Source organism: Mesoplodon bidens (genome assembly GCF_964165515.1).
Source record: "Mesoplodon bidens genome assembly, chromosome: 11".
NCBI classification, from domain to species: Eukaryota; Metazoa; Chordata; class Mammalia; order Artiodactyla; family Ziphiidae; genus Mesoplodon; species Mesoplodon bidens.
In genome coordinates this window covers 6,010,372-6,027,914 of record NC_138167.1, presented here as the reverse complement: position 1 = coordinate 6,027,914, position 17,543 = coordinate 6,010,372, and the positions used below count along the sequence as shown (strand labels likewise).

Sequence of the window (17,543 nt, the reverse complement as noted above, 5' to 3'; positions counted from 1 at the left end):
CTGCTCCGTCTCAGCCAATGGGGAGGCAGCGCTCGAGCCGGCCGGACTCTCGCCCGCCCCGACTCCTCCCCCGAGATGTTAGAACTGAGTTGTACCGCCGCCGCGCCGCCGGCTTCTGACTTTTCCAATCACGGGTCTAGTTCCCGATTCCGAGCCCCGCCCCCTGCCGGCCCCGCGTTCATTGTCGGCCCGAGTCACCTTTGCCTTACAAACGTTCGGCCCCGCCCCCTGCCTACCTTGCGGCGTGAGGCCCCGCCCCTTCCCGGGCCGACCAATGATCGGCTGATCCCGGAGCCGCTGGGCGGTCCTGCAACCAATGCGCACGCCGTGGGCGGGCTCCGGGCCGGAATTGGGGGTGAAGCTCCAGCGTTGTGCTCACATTCGGGGCGCGCGGAGCTGAGGGGTGCCCGGGGGGCGCCCGGAGCTAAGATGGCGTCCGCAGCCGAAGGGGACGTGGGAGCGGTGGCGGAGCTGGCGACGGTGCTGCGGTGGGGTTTCCAGAACCTGAGCCTTAACAAGTTGGCGACGTCCCTGGGCGCGTCAGAACAGGCGCTGCGGCTCATCATCTCCATCTTCCTAGGTAAGGACCCCTCGTGGAGTCCCCAAGGAACGGGGAAGTGACCGCCCCCTCTTCCCGGAGCCACCGGGAGGGCTTTGTGGGGTGCAGATGCGAATCCTAGAACACACCAACCAGCTGTGGAGAGGAAGACAAGTCTAGTCCCGAGTCTGGGGGCGCCGTGCCCTCTGAACCTCTTCACCTTTCCCTTTGACCCCTGCTGTACCCTTCTGGCCCCTCATTAGGCGCCACCACCCTCTCTCTCATCCTGCCATGCTCTACCCTGTGTCCCGGCGACCCGTCCTTATTTGTCTCTCTCTGGAGTTCTACTCTCTGTCCATGTGTACTGCTGTTATTAATATCAACCGTCACACACGTGCGCTTCTTATTGGCAGGTATAGGCCCCCTAACTTAGATATTTTAGTCCTATGGGCCCCCTCAGCCCCATACTCCATGCTTGCATATTCTGAGTGTCTCTTGTGCATTCCCAGCTTGCATTACACCTTCATCTTTTTGTCCCGCTTCTAATATTTTCTTCCTATACCATATTGCCTTTTCTCTTACTTAGCCATACACCTGTCATTTGCCCTGGAATATCGCTTTAATACTGGGCTTGGGAAACAAGAGTGGCAACTTCTTAAAAACTATCCATGCTACCCCAAGCGTTTATTGCACAAGTGGTTCAAAGGATGTTTTGTGTCTGCATTTATGTCACAACAAACTGTATTATAACTGGTTTATAGGCTTTTTTTACTGCATCCTTCTTCCGTGGTTTTTTAATACACGGAAGCAGCATGACACAATGAGAGAAAAAAAAAAGTGTGTGGACTTGGAAGGCAAACAAATCAGACCCAGCCCTGCTGCTGCTTACAAACTGTGGGACCCTGGGCAAACTACTTAACCTCTCTGAGCCTCAATTTTCTTATTTATGAAATGAGGATGATAATGCCTATCTGATAGGACTGCTGTAAAGTCTTGTAGGAATTCAAAGGTGAAGAGCTGATAACATAAATATTTGAGTAGCTGGAAGGTTTTAGGAAGGTTATGGGACATTAGCTAGGAGGGTGGTGGCAGGGGAGAACTAAGCACACATGACTGGGGGGCAAGAGCGGGTCTGAACCACAAGAAATTTGAGATAAATTGGGCAGATGTGGAAAGCCTTAAATGCCGGGAAAGAAATTTGGAAGTTATCCAGTAGTCAGTAGAGACACTGACATATATCACCTAACCCGATCTAGATAATGGGAGAGGCATTAATTCATATTTAAACAACCCTGGGTAATGTCATTGTCACTTGCCTATTACACACCAAACCAAGATTCTCTTCCAGATGAAGGTCACCTTTTCCCTCCCTTGTAGAACTGTAAAATTTTAGAGGCGGACGGAACGTTTGGTTGTGTGACTTGCTTCATGTCATGTCACCCAGATCTAACCCAAGTTTATCAGTACCTCAATCTAAGGTCGTCTGCACCACACCAACTTTGAACTTCCTACTTCTTCATCCTTGTCTCTGGCCCAGTTATTTGTTGGGATTCTAATTGGCAATTAAGAGTGTTTACATTTCATTCCTTAGGAAGCTCACTTTTGATGTCTCAACTATAAATTGAGAATGTAACACAAGAAGCAACAAATTATAAGGGGCAACCTGTTAAATGGAGCTGGGGCTGGAATTAGGACTTGGAATCTGTCCTTTTAGTGCTGACATAATCAAATACAGCCTGTGCACTCCTGGTGGACTACTATATACTATCATGGTGCATACAGCTGTCTAGAAAATTGTTTTCTCCGTATCCCACCCCTCTAACCTCATCCTCTCATTACCACCAAGCATCAAAGTAATAAACACTTGGCATAATACATCTACCACACTCCTGAACCCCCTTGTCCATTGTACCATTTCCCACATCCCCCCTTCCTATCCCACATGTGCTATCGCCTTCAGTACCTCACAGTATATCTCACGTTTAGATCAACTTGGGGTTCACGTTACCTCAGATCAGGCATAGGTCTTGTACATGGATGTATAGGACTGTATTTTCTAGGTTTATGTTAAATATATACATAGAAACATAAATTGATAAGCTTGTTGACAAGTGTGTGGAAGAAAGGGTGCATTCTGGTTGTAAATATGTTTCTCTTACAAAGGTATCATCACTTCTGTGTATTGCAACCTAGAAACCAGTAGCTTTTCAGCAATGGAGTTCCTGAACCAGCTCTCTTGGGGAGCTGGGATACTGGAGGAAATCCTTGCTTGAGGTACCAAGAAGGCCTGTAGTCTGAAATGATTTCTGACTCACTTTCTTCACTTTCTACTAATGAGGTTAATTTGGGTTAAAAGCACCTAAATGCAGGTACCCTGAGGGAAGGGTTAGGTATTATATATTGATATCAGACATTCACATTTTAAAGGGATAGTCTCATTACTTTTTTTTAAATTGTACTCGACTTTTCTTTTTTTAAGGGAACTTTATTTATTTAAATTTTATTTATTTACTTATTTTTGGCTGCGTTGGGTCTTCATTGCTGCGCCCAGGCTTTCTCTAGTTGCGGCGAGCGGGGGCTACTCTTTGTTGCAGTGCTCAGGCTTGTCCTTGCGGTGGCTTCTCCTGGTGCGGAGCGCGGGCTCTAGGTGCTCAGGCTTTAGTAGTTGCAGCACACGGGCTCAGTCGTTGTGGCTCGCGGGCTCTGGAGCAAAGGCTGAGTGGTTGTGGCACACGGGCTTAGTTGCTCCGCAGCATGTGGGATCTTCCCGGACCAGGGCTCGAACCCATGTCCCGTGCATTGGCAGGTGGATTCTTAACCACTGCACCACCAGGGAAGTCCCAATACCTAAACTTTTTTTTTTTTTCTTTTCTTTTTTTGTGGTACGCAGGCCTCTCACCGTTGTGGCCTCTCCCGTTGCGGAGCACAGGCTCCAGACGCGCAGGCTCAGCGGCCATGGCTCACGGGCCCAGCCGCTCCGCAGCGTGTGGGATCTTCCTGGACCGGGGCACAAACCCGTGTTCCCTGTATCGGCATGCGGACTCTCAACCACTGCGCCACCAAGGAAGCCCCAATACCTAAGCTTTTTGAAACATCATTGTATCCTCTGATCTTTGGAATAAACAAAATGCTCTCAGGTTCTTTATGGCTTAGTTTGCCCCATTTGCTAACATCTCTTGTTATTCTCCAAATATTATCATCATTACTGAATCATATGATTACCCCTTCATTACTATTTTAATTAGATAGTCTCATTACTTTTTCCTTAGCATCTTACTCTCCCTACTTGAGTTCTAGTGTGCTGATCTTGAGGTGGGCCACCCAGCATTAGCCTTTAAACCTTTTTAACTGAGACCCATGATAAGAAATACATCATGACCCATTATACACATAGGTGAATACTTGCATTGGAAGTAAAAGTTTCAGGAAACATTACTCATCCTGAGTAAAGGCAGTGTGTTTGGCTATTTTCTATTTTATTTTTTAGTATTGTTGATGACCTGCTAAATTGATTTCATGACCCATTAGTGGGTTACAACAAGCAGTTTGAAAAATCCTGAGTTAGAGCCTGTAGTTTTTAATATTCCATACTTCGAGGAAAGGGTAAGCTTACGAGCACTGCTGCACTGGAGTATTTTGAACAGGCAGAGGACTGTTGTGGGAGGCATGGTTTGTGTTGCATATGATTTGCCAGGAGTTTTGGTGGAAGATAAATTCTGCTGTGAACTCTGGTGCTGGCAGATGCTGCTGGAAAACATCTCGGCCTCAAAAACTTGGGTCTCATCGTTCCTTAGCATAATTAATAACATGAATTGTCCCAAACGAATTCAGTAAAATGTACCTACTGTGGGTGAAGCCCTGTACTTGACCCTTGCAAGGGCAAGGGCGGTGGTGCAGGATGAGTAATAGGGCCGGGCACCCAAAGGTATGACATACCGTCTGTTGGGGGCAGGGAATGGGCACAAGATAAGTACTGTCATAACCACAGTAACAGGCAGAAGTCTAAGTGCCATCAGAGACTTACAGGGCTTTGTGAGATTTAAACACTGGACCTTTAATGAACTTTGAAAGTCGTTGAATAAGCTTTCAGCAGACGGAGATGGTGAGACGGAGGAATAGGATGAGCCAGGGGCACCGAGGCAGGGACGTGTGGTTACACATTCAAGGAATAGGAAGTGGTCCAGTTGGACCGAAGCAGAACCTAAGTAGACAAGTGGTGGGAAATAAGACTGGAAACGTGGGTCGTGGGGCCTTGAAAGCCAAGGCAAGGAGTGTGTGCTTAAGCAGGTGATAGGGAGCCATCCCAGATACCTGAAAGGGGAGCAATGTGGCTGGCACTGTACTGGGAGCTGATACAGCAGTAGAGGCTCTTTTGGAAGGTAGGTTCCATGGCCACTTTCACCTGCACAGCTGCTCAAGCCAGAAGCCTAAGAAGCGGCCTTGCCACCTCCCTTTCTTTCTCTCTCTCTCCCCTTACCCCCATCACCAAGTCCGATCAATACCACCTCCAAATTGTGCGTTAGATACACCACTTTCCTCCGTCACCACGGCCACTGACCATCTGTCACCAGAAACACCGGAGCAGCCCCCGATGGGTCTCTGATTTCTTCCTGCCCACCCAGTCCGTTCTCTGAGAGCAGCCAGGGTGGTCCGACCCTGCGCCTCTCCTGCTCAGACCCCTTCAGGGGCTCCCATACACCCCTGGGAGTCTCCTGCTCCAGCCTTGACTCAAGCAAGTTCACAGCCTTGTAGCCGCGTGGCCTTCCCCCAGTTCCTCAGAAAATGCATCAGGTCCTTTCCAACCTCGAGCCTTTGTACCTGCTGATCCCATTGCCAGCAACACGCTGCACTCATTACCCACCTGACAGAGCCTTTTCGTCTTGCAGGCCTCAGTTCAAATTTTCACTTCCTCCAAGAGTTCTTTCCTGCCTCTCATTTTAAATTAAGTCCCCTGCTGTACTTTCTCCTACTGACTGAAATCTCTTTCTAGGTATATATGCCAATGTGTAATTATATATTTGCAGATGAGGGCAGAAATCATGTAAGTTTTGTTCGTCACTGTGTACCCAGAGTTTAGTACAGCACCTAGCTTATGGAAAAGGCCCAATAAATATTTGTTGAATAAGTGAATGTGTGAATGAATGACTTGGCAACTGATTACATGGAGGATAAAGAAGTAGTTGAAAAAAAAAACCAAACTCAGTCCTTCTGCCAGCGTAGCTGGAAAGGTGACAGTGTCTTTCACAAATGAGAGGTCAAGAGGAGATGGTGCTCAGTGCCAGGGAATGTTTTGGATTTGCTTTAGGTTCCAAGGGCACCTCCAGGTTGTCTTGTGAAGCCTAGTGTTCAGTTCAGGAAAAAAGTTGGACTAAAGATATAGTTTTAGGGACTTCCCTGTGGCGCAGTGGTTAAGAATCCGCCTACCAATGCAGGGGACACGGGTTCGAGCCCTGGTCCGGGAAGATCCCACATGCTGCAGAGCAGCGAAGCCCATGTGCCACAACTACTGAGCCTGCGCTCTAGAGCCCTCAAGCCACAACTACTGAGCCCGCGAGCCACCACTACTGAAGCCCACATGCCTAGAGCCTGTACTCCGCAACAAGAGAAGCCACCGCAATGAGAAGCCTGCTCGCCGCAACTAGAGCAAGCAACGAAGACCCAATGCAGCCAAAAATAAATAAATAAACAAACAAACAAATAAATAAATATATAGTTTTAGGAGTCAATAGTGATATCATAATTGAGTCAGGGAGGGACTGAAGCTTACACAGAAGAGAATCTAGAGTGTGTTGACGTTGCTGCCCTTCGCTGATAATGACAGTCGCTGACATTTATAAAGTGCTCAACAATACCCCACCTAAGCTTGCCAATTACCCCTAAGATATTTACAGTACTCTTATCACCTCCTTTGTGTAGATAGGGAACTGGGGCCTCCAAAGGTTGAATAGCTTTCCTAAGGTCACACCTGTTTCTGCCCACCTCTGAAATCCCTGCTCCACCACCTTGGGGTTGGGAGGAGCACGCAGAGGTGGGAAAGGCAAAGGCCCTCGGTGGCCTTCACTCTTTTCATTCTACGGGATTGAGCCAAGAAGTAATCAGCATGTGAGATACCTCTCTGAGGCCAAAGCTGGCGCCAGCCAAATGAAGCCGATGGCCACCCCGCCCAGCGCAAGCTTCCTCCCCAAGCTTGGCCGCAGCTGTGGCTTGGCTGGTGGACTCATCAAAAATGGCACTTGGGGTTAAGGGCTCATTCCTCGGAGGTTCCAAATTAGCACCACTACGGTTAGCAACCTTTAAAATCAAAGGAGGTCCTGCAGTTAAACTCCCTTTGGACCAAAGTCAGGTCTGGCCCTTCAGAACTAAATCATCATTCAGGGCAAAAAGCTTTCTTCGGGTAGCAATATGAAGAAAACCAAAGGTAAGCAAGATGGAAATTGCACTGCATTAACTAGACAAATGGGACTTCGGACCATAATACAAAGCGGGTTCCAAAAATTCTATGATTGTGAAATAAGGGAGTTGTCCCAAATGACTTTCAAAGCCTCTTCTGATATCCTAAAAGGCTAGGTACATTCTACATTTTAGACTTTATTCTAATTCATAGCCACAAATTTCATCATAACCTAAAGCTTCCTGTTGGGGATTTCTTTTAAATATATTTCTCCAACTACTTTTTTTTTTTTTTTGAAAATAAATGCTCCAACAAACCAGTTTGACACATTCATGACTTTAAAGCAATTAATTAGAATTTTACTCATTTTCTTTTTTTTAACATCTTTATTGGAGTATAATTGCTTTACAATGGTGTGTTAGTTTCTGCTTTATAACAAAGTGAATCAGTTATACATATACATATATCCCCATATCTCTTCCCTCTTTCCAACTACTTTTTATCTACACTGCAATATCTTACATTGCACAGAACTTCATGTTTGAATGCCAGCATAACTTTAATGTCAAACAGAACCATTTCTTTGCAGAGGCATGTGTAAATCAGGGCCCATGAGATTATACACACAGAGTAATTTAACAAAAGCCATTACATGCCCACTGACATAAATCTGTCTGGGCAGCCATGGGAACTCACTGAAGGAGTTCCGTCCAGCAGCCTTTTAAAAATGGGATTTGGGGCTTCCCTGGTGGCGCAGTGGTTGAGAGTCCGCCTGCCGATGCAGGGGACACGGGTTCGTGCCCCTATCCCGGAAGATCCCACATGCCGCGCAGCGGCTGGGCCCGCGAGCCATGGCCGCGGAGCCTGTGTGTCCGGAGCCTGTGCTCCGCAACGGGAGAGGCCACAGCAGTGAGAGGCCCGCGTACAGCAAAGGAAAAAAATAAATAAATTAAAAAAAAAATAAAAAAATAAAAATGGGATTTGGTCTTCAAAAAGGAAATGGCATTTCAGCTGGACCTTAAAAGGTGTGGAAGATTCTAGTCAGGTGGAAATAAAAAGGGGAGCTTTCCAGTGGCAAAGAATAATGAGCAGGTATGTAGAGAGCAGGAAAAGTGAGAAAATTCTGAGGAACAGCAAGTAATCCAGTTTGGCCGGAACAACAGAGGTTCCATAAGGGAGGAGCAGAGAAGAGCCTGATGGAGCGTTCAGGTGTGTGGGAGGTGCAGGTGGCTGAGTAGGTTGAGTAAGCTGGCAGGATGCAGCTTACATCAACTTCAGAGACCTGCGGGCCTAGGTGCACGTCTCTAAAACTAATTAAGATTAAATATGTACTGGGACTTCCCTGGCGGTCCAGTGCTTAAGGCTCCGTGCCTGCCCTGCAGGGGGCACGGGTTTGATTCCTGGTCGGGGGGACTAGGATCCCGCATGCTGCGTGGCATGGCCAAAAAAAAAAAAAAGATTAAATATGTACCAGCTCTTTCACCATCGACCAGTTACTAAACTTCAGCCATCCTTTTCCTCATGTTCCCAAGGCCAATTTTACTAAAGAAATTGAGGTTAAGAGTTAAGCAGTGTATCTGATAAATAACTTTTTAATTATGTTTAATTCATAACAAGCAGCAATACTTTGAAACAGAATGCAAAATTGACCTGCATTTTCAAAGATAATATAGTCATCAAATAGCTTTTTTTTTTTTTTTTTAATTTATTTTTGCTGTGTTGGGTCTTCATTTCTGTGCGAGGGCTTTCTCTAGTTGTGGCAAGCAGGGGCCACTCTTCATCGCGGTGCGCGGGCCTCTCACTGTCGCGGCCTCTCTTGTTGCGGAGCACAGGCTCCAGACGCGCAGGCTCAGTAGTTGTGGCTCACCGGCCTAGTTGCTCCGCGGCATGTGGGATCCTCCCAGACCAGGACTCGAACCCGTGTCCCCTGCATCGGCAGGCAGATTCTCAACCACTGCGCCACCAGGGAAGCCCCCAAAGAGCTTTTTTATTTCTAGAGAACTACCTAAGCGGATCCTTCGCATATGTGTGTTCACTCTCATTCTGCTCTGGCAAAGCGTGAGAAGCATTGCTCCTTGGGAAGCTCTGAGGACTAAGTGAGATGAACTGTATAAACACCTGAGCAAGCCTGACCCAGGATAGTTTTAAGTAACCGTTCTCTCCCTTCCCTCAATAGATCTTCATCTCCTTCCTTTCCCAGGAGACTCCAAGTGTGGTCTTGGGACCAGCAGCCTCAGCTCTCCTAGAAACTCGTTAGACACGCAGATTCTCAGGTCCACCCCCACCCGACTAAATGAGAAGCTGAGGATGGGGCCCAGTGATCTGTGGTTTAACAAGCCCTCCAGGTTATACCGGTTCCCCTGATGTTTGAGGATCACGGGTTTAGTGTGTGGCTTCAAGTATCTGTTTTGTAATACTTGATGTCCTGATAGTACCTTAAACTTTTTGAAATGTCATTGTATCCTATGATCTTTGGGATAAACAGAATGCTCTCAGGTTCTTTATGGCTTAGTTTTCCCCGTTTGCTAACATCTCTTGTTATTCTCCAAATCTTATTATCATTCTTGAATCATATGATTAATGTCATTATAACAATGACGTTATTATATCATTATCTTTATTATCAGAACTATCATCATTACCCACACCGTCTGTTGTGACTTGGAGCTTTAACAAAAATTAGGTGCCCTCATTGCAGCTGCCGGGGAAAGATGTTCTAAGTGAACTGTCCTTCTCAATCAGAGAGTTGTTTTTTGTTTTTTGGGGTTTTTTTTTGCGGTACACGGGCCTCTCACTGCTGTGGCCTCTCCCATTGCGGAGCACAGGCTCCGGACGCACAGGCTCAGCGGCCATGGCTCACGGGCCCAGCCGCTCCGCGGCATGTGGGATCTTCCCGGACCGGGGCATGAACCCTTGTCCCCTGCATCGGCAGGCAGACTCTCAACCACTGTGCCACCAGGGAAGCCCAAGCAGAGAGTTTTTAAGGTAGGGGTGTGTGTGTTGACATTTTCCCAGCAGTTGCTGAAGTCAAGGGTAAGGAGATTTAGGGCGCAATTGGAGTTCTCTTGATGAAGCAATAATAGCTTCCTAGAGACCTTAAAGCCTAAGATTTGTGTAGCCCAAAAGATGTTGTATGCATCTTTATTTACCTCTATTTTCAAAACAAGAAGGGGAAGCAGGGGGCGAGTAAGACACTAAAAATAAGGATAAGTAATTTCTGGATAAGAATTTCCTTTTGGTTTAAAATGGACTGCTTTTTAAATCTAAGTTCCTCCCTATTCAATCGGTGGCTTTGAAGATAAGTGAGATTCATGAAACTCTGGACACCCTGAATGAAGGATTCTGTCTGAGAACCATGTGTACTATAATTGTTAGTAACATCAGAGGCTTCTGATGGAAATGTTATTGCGTTCGAATTTTAGAGACAGTTGGCCAGAAAGCGGGTCAAGCCAGAAATGATCAGACTCAGGTTTTGTTCTTGATTCACATGAAGTCAAGTAGATGGTTTAAATGCCTCACGCTAACCATAGGCTAAGTTTAAATTAAAAATCTTTGTCAATTAAAGATACTTTTCAGTATCAAGTAGCTATCATGTTGCTACGGCATTTTGATAAGAAAAGTATACATAGTCAGACATGAATAAAGACACAGATGTAGAGAATGGACTTGAGGACACGGGGAGGGGGAAGGGTAAGCTGGGACGAAGTGAGAGAGTGGCATGGACTTATATACACTACCAAACGTAAAACAGATAGCTAGTGGGAAGCAGCTGCATATCACAGGGAGATCAGCTCGGTGCTTTGTGACCGCCTGGAGGGGTGGGATAGGGAGGGTGGGAGGGAGACACAAGAGGGAGGGGATATGGGGATATACGTATGCATACAGCTGATTCACTTTGTTATACAGCAGAAACTAACACACCATTGTAAAGCAATTATACTCCAATAAAGATGTTAAAAAAAAGTATACATAGTCATACCTGCTACATGAAATTATCAGTGGTGAGATAGTAATTTTGCGGGCAATTAAGAATTCACTATAAACAAAAAATAGAGGACTCGTGTGCATATGTTGTATGCAAATCTGAGGAGGATATGAGAGCCCAGGAGGCTAAGTTGTGGTCACTGTATCTTTGTATGTGCTCTAATGAGAAGTGGCTTCCATGTAGACGTGCTAAGTGGCTTATAGCTCTTGAGGTTTCCAGTTTCTGCTGTGATAGCAATTCTAAACTCAGATGGACACCACTCTGGGTTACTGTCCATAAATATAAACCTTCTGTTTGCAAGCCAGCAAGCAGAAGCCAACTGGAATGGTGCCCTTTAAGGCTCCTATAGCTCATACCTCAGACAAAAGTAGAACAGACTGATTACAGTTGGAGGACAGCATACAGGGCCCTGGTTAAAAATATTGACCCATAAGGGCTACTAGAAATCCTCATTCTTTTTTTTTTTTGCGGTACACGGGCCTCTCACTGTTGTGGCCTCTCCCGTTGCGGAACACAGGCTCCGGACGCGCAGGCTCAGCGGCCTTGGCTCACGGGCCCAGCCGCTCCGCGGCATGTGGGGTCTTCCCGAACCGGGGCATGAACCCGTGTCTCCTGCATCGGCAGGCGCACTCTCAACCACTGCGCCACCAGGGAAGCCCTAGAAATCCTCATTCTTTAGCTAAAGGATAATTTGATTCCACTCTTTAATACTTCTTTAGTTCTTCTGAAAGAGTAGGAAACAAAAGCAAAACATATGAACTCCTATATAGCATGCATTTGTATTATTTATACTGAGCCTAACAGAGTAATTAGGGGGACCTGGTCATCATCTCACCAGAAGCTCCAAACTTCATCAAGTCTTAACCCCTTGTTTTATATTTTTAAGGTATGTATGTTTTTATTACATTCTAAAATACATAATTTTTCAATATTTTTGAAAATTCTTCCCAAACCTTCAAGTAATGTTGAGGTGCTGATATAGAAAGAAAATTATTTCCAGTATGGACGGTCAGGGATAAAGTGAACTTCATCAAACTTAAAGACTTTTGTGCATTGGGACTTCCCTCGCGGTCCTAGTGGTTAAGACTCCGTGCTCCCAATGCAGGGGGCATAGGTTCAATCCCTGGTTGGAGAACTAAGATCCCACATGCCTTGTGGTGTGGCCAAAAAAAGCAAAGAAACAAACAGAAAAACTTTTGTGCATCAAAGGATACCATAAAGAAAGTGAAAAGAATGAGAAACAGGAAAAAAAAAAAAAAGGAGAATGAGAAAATATTTGTAAGTCATATGTCTGATCAGGGTCCCGTATCCAGAATATATAAAGAATGCTTATAACTCAACAATAAAAAGACAAATAACCCAATTAAAAAATGGGCAAAGTATACGAATAGACATTTGTCTAAAGAAGACATACAAATGGCCAATGAGCACATGGAAAGATGCTCAACATCATTAGTCATTAGGGAAATGCAGGTCAAGGTCATAATGACATACCACTTCACACCCACCAGCATGGCTATAATCAAAAAAAAAAAAAAAAAAGAATAAACAAGTGTTGGTGAAGATGTGGAGAAACTGGAATCCTCATGCATTGCTGGTGGGACTGTCCAACAGCTCAGGCACTGTGGAAAGCAGTTTGGCAGTTTCTCAAAGTTAAACGGGTACAGTATGACCCAGAAGTTCCACTGCTAGTTATGTACTCGAAAGAATTAAAAGCATATGTTCACACAAACACTTGTGCACACGTGTTCATAGCATTAGTATAATAACCAAAAGGGGAAATGACCCAACTGATGACCGGATAAACAAAATGTTACACCCATAAAATGGGATATTCAACCATAAAAAGGAATGAAGTGCTGAAACCTCCTACAGCATGGCTGGACTTGGAAAACATGGTGCTAAGTGAAAGAAGCCATACACAGATGACCACATAGTGTCCCATTCCGCTTATGTGAGATGCCCAGAATAAGCAAATCCATAAAGACAGAAAGTATTGATCAGTGGTTGCCAGCGGGTGAGAGGAGGGTTGAATTGGGGGTGACTGCTGAGAGGTGTGGGGTTTCTTGTTAGGGGAATGGAAGTATTCGCACATGAGGTAGCGGGGATGGTTGCACAAAACTGTGAATATACGAAAATTCACCGAATTGCACACTTGAAGAATAAAGAATGACTATGTATGAGCACAAAGGTAGAGAAAGAGAACCCAACAAATAATTCAGATTCATTCGGACAATTGGAGGGTGTGATGCTGTTATCTTTCCTCCTGTTAGAATCTTAGAATCTTAGCTGGTTCAGAAAGAGTTTATTGTTTCACTTGCTGAGAAAAAGTATTGTGTTTTCAAGATAAGAAGCGAGAGGAAGGGCAGACAGGTCAGAGAGCAGAGAAGATGAGGCTGGGGGCTCTGCAGGCCTGGCCAGCCCTCCGCCTCACCCCCCCTTACCTCTGATGAGCCTGTGCTCCCAGGTGAGAAGCATCTCTGCCAGTTGACTTGTGCACCCCTTCCCACTCCTGGACTTAAATAGGTGCCCCGGGTCTGAAATACTTAGCCTTAGCGGATAATCACAGGATCCTTCTACTCCCTTCCCACCCTCAGGGCCCAACTCCCTTCCCTTCCCGTCTGCCTGAATTCCCGTCCCGGAAGTTAGTTACTCTCCTTGAGTTACCCGTTTCCGCCGCTGTATGTAAAAAGGTGAACAAACCCGGAAGAGGAGTTCCATGCTACGTGGTGGTACCTTACTCCACGTACTGAGCTAGGGGCGACGAGGTACCCCAGAGTCCAGACTGACAGCCTTACCGGCCCTTCTCTTCACAATTTGCTTCCCAGCCCTTGCATCCCAGCTGGCCCACCCTGCCTGCTACCAGCCACAATCCTGCCCAAGCCTTCTCAGCCTCACCCCTCCCAGGCCTGAGAGCCAGGATCCTGCTGCCACCAACACTCCTGCCCCCAGCCCCCACCTCAAGTGCCCACCAGAACTTCTTTGGGGAATATGCCTATTATTTGGAGGACCTTGGATGAAGCCCTGTGTCCACGGAATTTTGGGAGTGGCAGAAGTTTCTGGTGTATGCCTAGTTTTGTTGTGGTGGTTGACTTTTTATATATATATATAAATAATCCAGTGTTTGTGGGACCTGAAGCTTCTATAATCCTGGTGAACTTCTTTAAGAAAAAGAATACAAAAATATCTTGCATGTTTTTATAAAAACACAGGACCTTGGGAACACATCGCTAGCTCCTACGTCCACCCCCCCCAACCCCCCAACCCCAGTCTTAAAGGGGCCCGTGCAGATGAAGGGCCTCAGCCTGAAGCCTGATTAAACTTCCTGGCAAAGCGGCTTCTTCTGGGAGTACTGGGTGCAGCTGAGACCTTTATTTTTGAAATTTGCTATAGGCTTACTTTAAATCAGATTGAGGTGGGCATAGGCCAAAATTTCCCGCCTCTAGGTTAGAGGCTTGAGCCTGAGATTTTATATCTTAAAACTGGTTAAATGAATACTCAAATTTTATGAAATTAGCTATAGATATGCTTATATAAAATATTTGTCCAGGGGTCTTTCCTGGTGGCACAGTAGTTAAGAATCCGCCTGCCAATGCAGGGGACACGGGTTCGAGCCCTGGTCCGGGAAGATCACACATGCCACGGAGCATCTGTGCCTGTGCGCCACAACTACTGAGCCTGCCTGCCACAACTACAGAAGCCCACGTGCCACAACTACTGAAGCCTGTGCGCCTAGAGCCCGTGCTCCACAACAAGAGAAGCCACCACAATGAGAAGCCCACGCACTGCGACGAAGAGTAGCTCCACTCGCCTCAGCTAGAGAAAGGCCCACACGCAGCAAGGAAGACCCAACACAGCCAAAAGTAAATAAATAAAGTAAATTTATATAAAAAAAGAACAACACTGTGATAAAAAACTTTTTTTTTAATATTTGTCCATACGTACTTTTTTTTTTTTTTTTTTTTTGCGGTACACGGGCCCCTCACTGCTGTGGCCTCTCCCGTTGCAGAGCACAGGCTCCGGACGCACAGGCTCAGCGGCCATGGCTCACGGGCCCAGCCGCTCCGCGGCATGTGGGACTTTCCCAGACCGGGGCACGAACCCGCGTCCCCTGCATCAGCAGGCGGACTCTCAACCACTGCGCCACCAGGGAAGACCCATAAATATTTTTTAAGTGGCCTCAAGGAAGTACATGTATAATGCTTTTACAGATATTTTCTCTTTTAATCTGCACAGCAGCCTGCAAGATGGCTAATATTTTCCCTGTCGGCTGAAAGAAAAACGCACAACCTAAAAGCTGCAAGTTAAGTTTTATTCGGGGACCTTACTGAGGACTATAGCCCGGGAGTCAGCCTCTCAGATAGCTTTGAGGAACTGCCCCGAAGAGGCAAGGGAGGAGCCAGGATATATAGGAATTTTTTGCTGGGAAAAACATGTAGTCAAGCACCAAAAGATTACTACTAATCACAAAGAACAGACATCTCAAATTAATGATTTTAGTGCTTTTCTGTGTATGAGAAGATGCAAGAATCTGGGCTGATTGAAACTATTCCTTAGATATACATCTTAACTATCTAGGGCCCGTATCCAAAGCCCAGAATCCTTCCAGTTTTTCTCCGTCCTGAATTCCCCTCTGTGTGCATTGTCAGTGGGTGACTGCAGTGCCTGATGGCTTGGTCCCTGTAGAACTGGAATGGGGGGCAACATTCTTTTCTTTACATCCCTGTTTCAGAGATGAAGCAATTAAGGTGCAAAGAATCTAAGTGATTCGCCCAAGTGGCCGAGCTGAATTTCTAAACCAGTTTACTCTGATTCCTGAGTCCGGGGAGATTCTAGCTAGAATCAGATAATCTGGCTAGAAGTTGCCACCATGTGGTTCGCTAACTTGCAAAGAATTAAAATGTGATAAAATGCACTGAATATAAGCAACAGGAGTGCCCTTTATCTTTGCTAGAACAGGCATTTCAGTGTCTTCAAGTGCGTCAGAGTCAGTCAACATCTGTTGTCCCCGTTTCCACTAAAAGGAAGAACTGCTTAGTCAACAGCCTTAACATTCTTTCGGTCTATAAATTTTTGTCGTAACAAATAACTACGTGACCATCTGAACAATCTGTAGTAGTACAGAAAAGGCTGTAATCCAGATGTTCACAGATGAGGACGGTGTTCCGAGCGTCCCTTTTGCCATCTGATCAGGCTTGAGATACTCCTGAGGCCTGGCCACTGCCGGGTGACTGACTTTTCCTGGGCTCAGAAGCCAGTGAGCGCCTGTGAGCGTCTGCTCCCCGTAGGGTCACCCAGAGGGGATTGGCGGCTTCAGGGCTGGTCTGTTGTAGTATTATAACTTTTCAGCTTTGGCAGCAGGTTCCACCAGCCCGCCGGCATGTGTCATTGACACTAAGCTTAAGAAGTCCTTGCTTAGGGGCTTCCCTGGTGGTGCAGTGGTTGAGAGTCCGCCTGCCAATGCAGGGGACGCGGGTTCGTGCCCCGGTCCGGGAAGATCCCACATGCCGCGGAGCGGCTGGGCCCGTGAGCCATGGCCGCTGAGGCTGCGCATCCGGAGCCTGTGCTCCGCAACGGGAGAGGCCACAACAGTGAGAGGCTCGCGTACGGCAAAAAAAAAAAAAGAAGTCCTTGCTTATTAATTACCAAGAGCACGTGGTTTGAGTGGAGCAATTAAAGACTGAATTTTGGTGGGACTTCGGGGCAGTTCAGGTTTAGGTGGTTTATTTGGGCTCAGTGACTAAAATAACTAATATTTCTTAATCTTCATAAGAACACTTTTCCTTTCTTTCTCACAAGTAACAGCCGTTTACTAGTTTACCCTTAAAATGTCCCCTCTGTTCTTCACTTATTCCCAGGACATTTTGATCATTTCTCCCAGTTTCCCTGAATCCTGTACTACAGTTGTCAAAACGTTTGAGATACTCAGCTGGAGGTCACTTTCAGAAATGAACTGCACAGGGAATTCCCTGGTGGTCCAGGGGTTAGGACCTGGCGCCTGCACCACTGTGGGCCTGGGTTCAGTCCCTGGTCGGGGAACTAAGATTCTGCAAGCCACGTGGCATGGCCAAAAAAAAAAAAAAAAAAAAAAAATTGGAGGAAAAAAAAGAAATAAACTGCATAGTACGAGGGTAGGGACAGGGAGTCCCCAAGAATTGATGAAGAAAGAAAGTAGGGGGGCTTCCCTGGTGGCGCAGTGGTTGAGAATCCACCTGCTGATGCGGGGGACACAGGTTCGCGCCCCGGTCCGGGAGGATCCCACATGCCGCGGAGCGGCTGGGCCTGTGAGCCATGGCCACTGAGCCTGTGCGTCCGGAGCCTGTGCTCCGCAACGAGAGAGGCCACAACAGTGAGAGGCCCGCGTACCGCAAAAAAAAAAGAAAGTAGGGAAGATCACCTAAATTTATCACTGAAATGAAGCTTTTGAGTGGTTTTAGATAGGAAGATAAGCAGACGTAAACATGGGCCTGTATGTGTCCGTGAACAGAGAATCAGAGAATAATACAGCTGTAGCTTTAAAAGCACACAGCTGGTTGTTAGAGATGCACTCGCAGGCCACTGCCAGGTGTCAAGGCACGCGGCAGGGTTTCAACATGGAAATCAAGTGATGTGGGTTCTAATTGGAGCTC

At 46.6% G+C, this 17,543-nt stretch overlaps 1 protein-coding gene across 1 annotated transcript in view; it reads left to right on the top strand.

The window, feature by feature from the left end:
• Positions 1-322: 322 nt before the first annotated feature.
• Positions 323-17,543, top strand: part of LPCAT3 (lysophosphatidylcholine acyltransferase 3) — a 39,034-nt gene continuing 21,813 nt past the window's right edge. Inside the window, exon 1 of the mRNA XM_081248480.1 lies at positions 323-580. Within this exon, the coding sequence (XP_081104606.1) occupies positions 430-580 (151 nt within the window). The 5' untranslated portion in view covers positions 323-429. The remainder of the gene's footprint in view (positions 581-17,543) is intronic.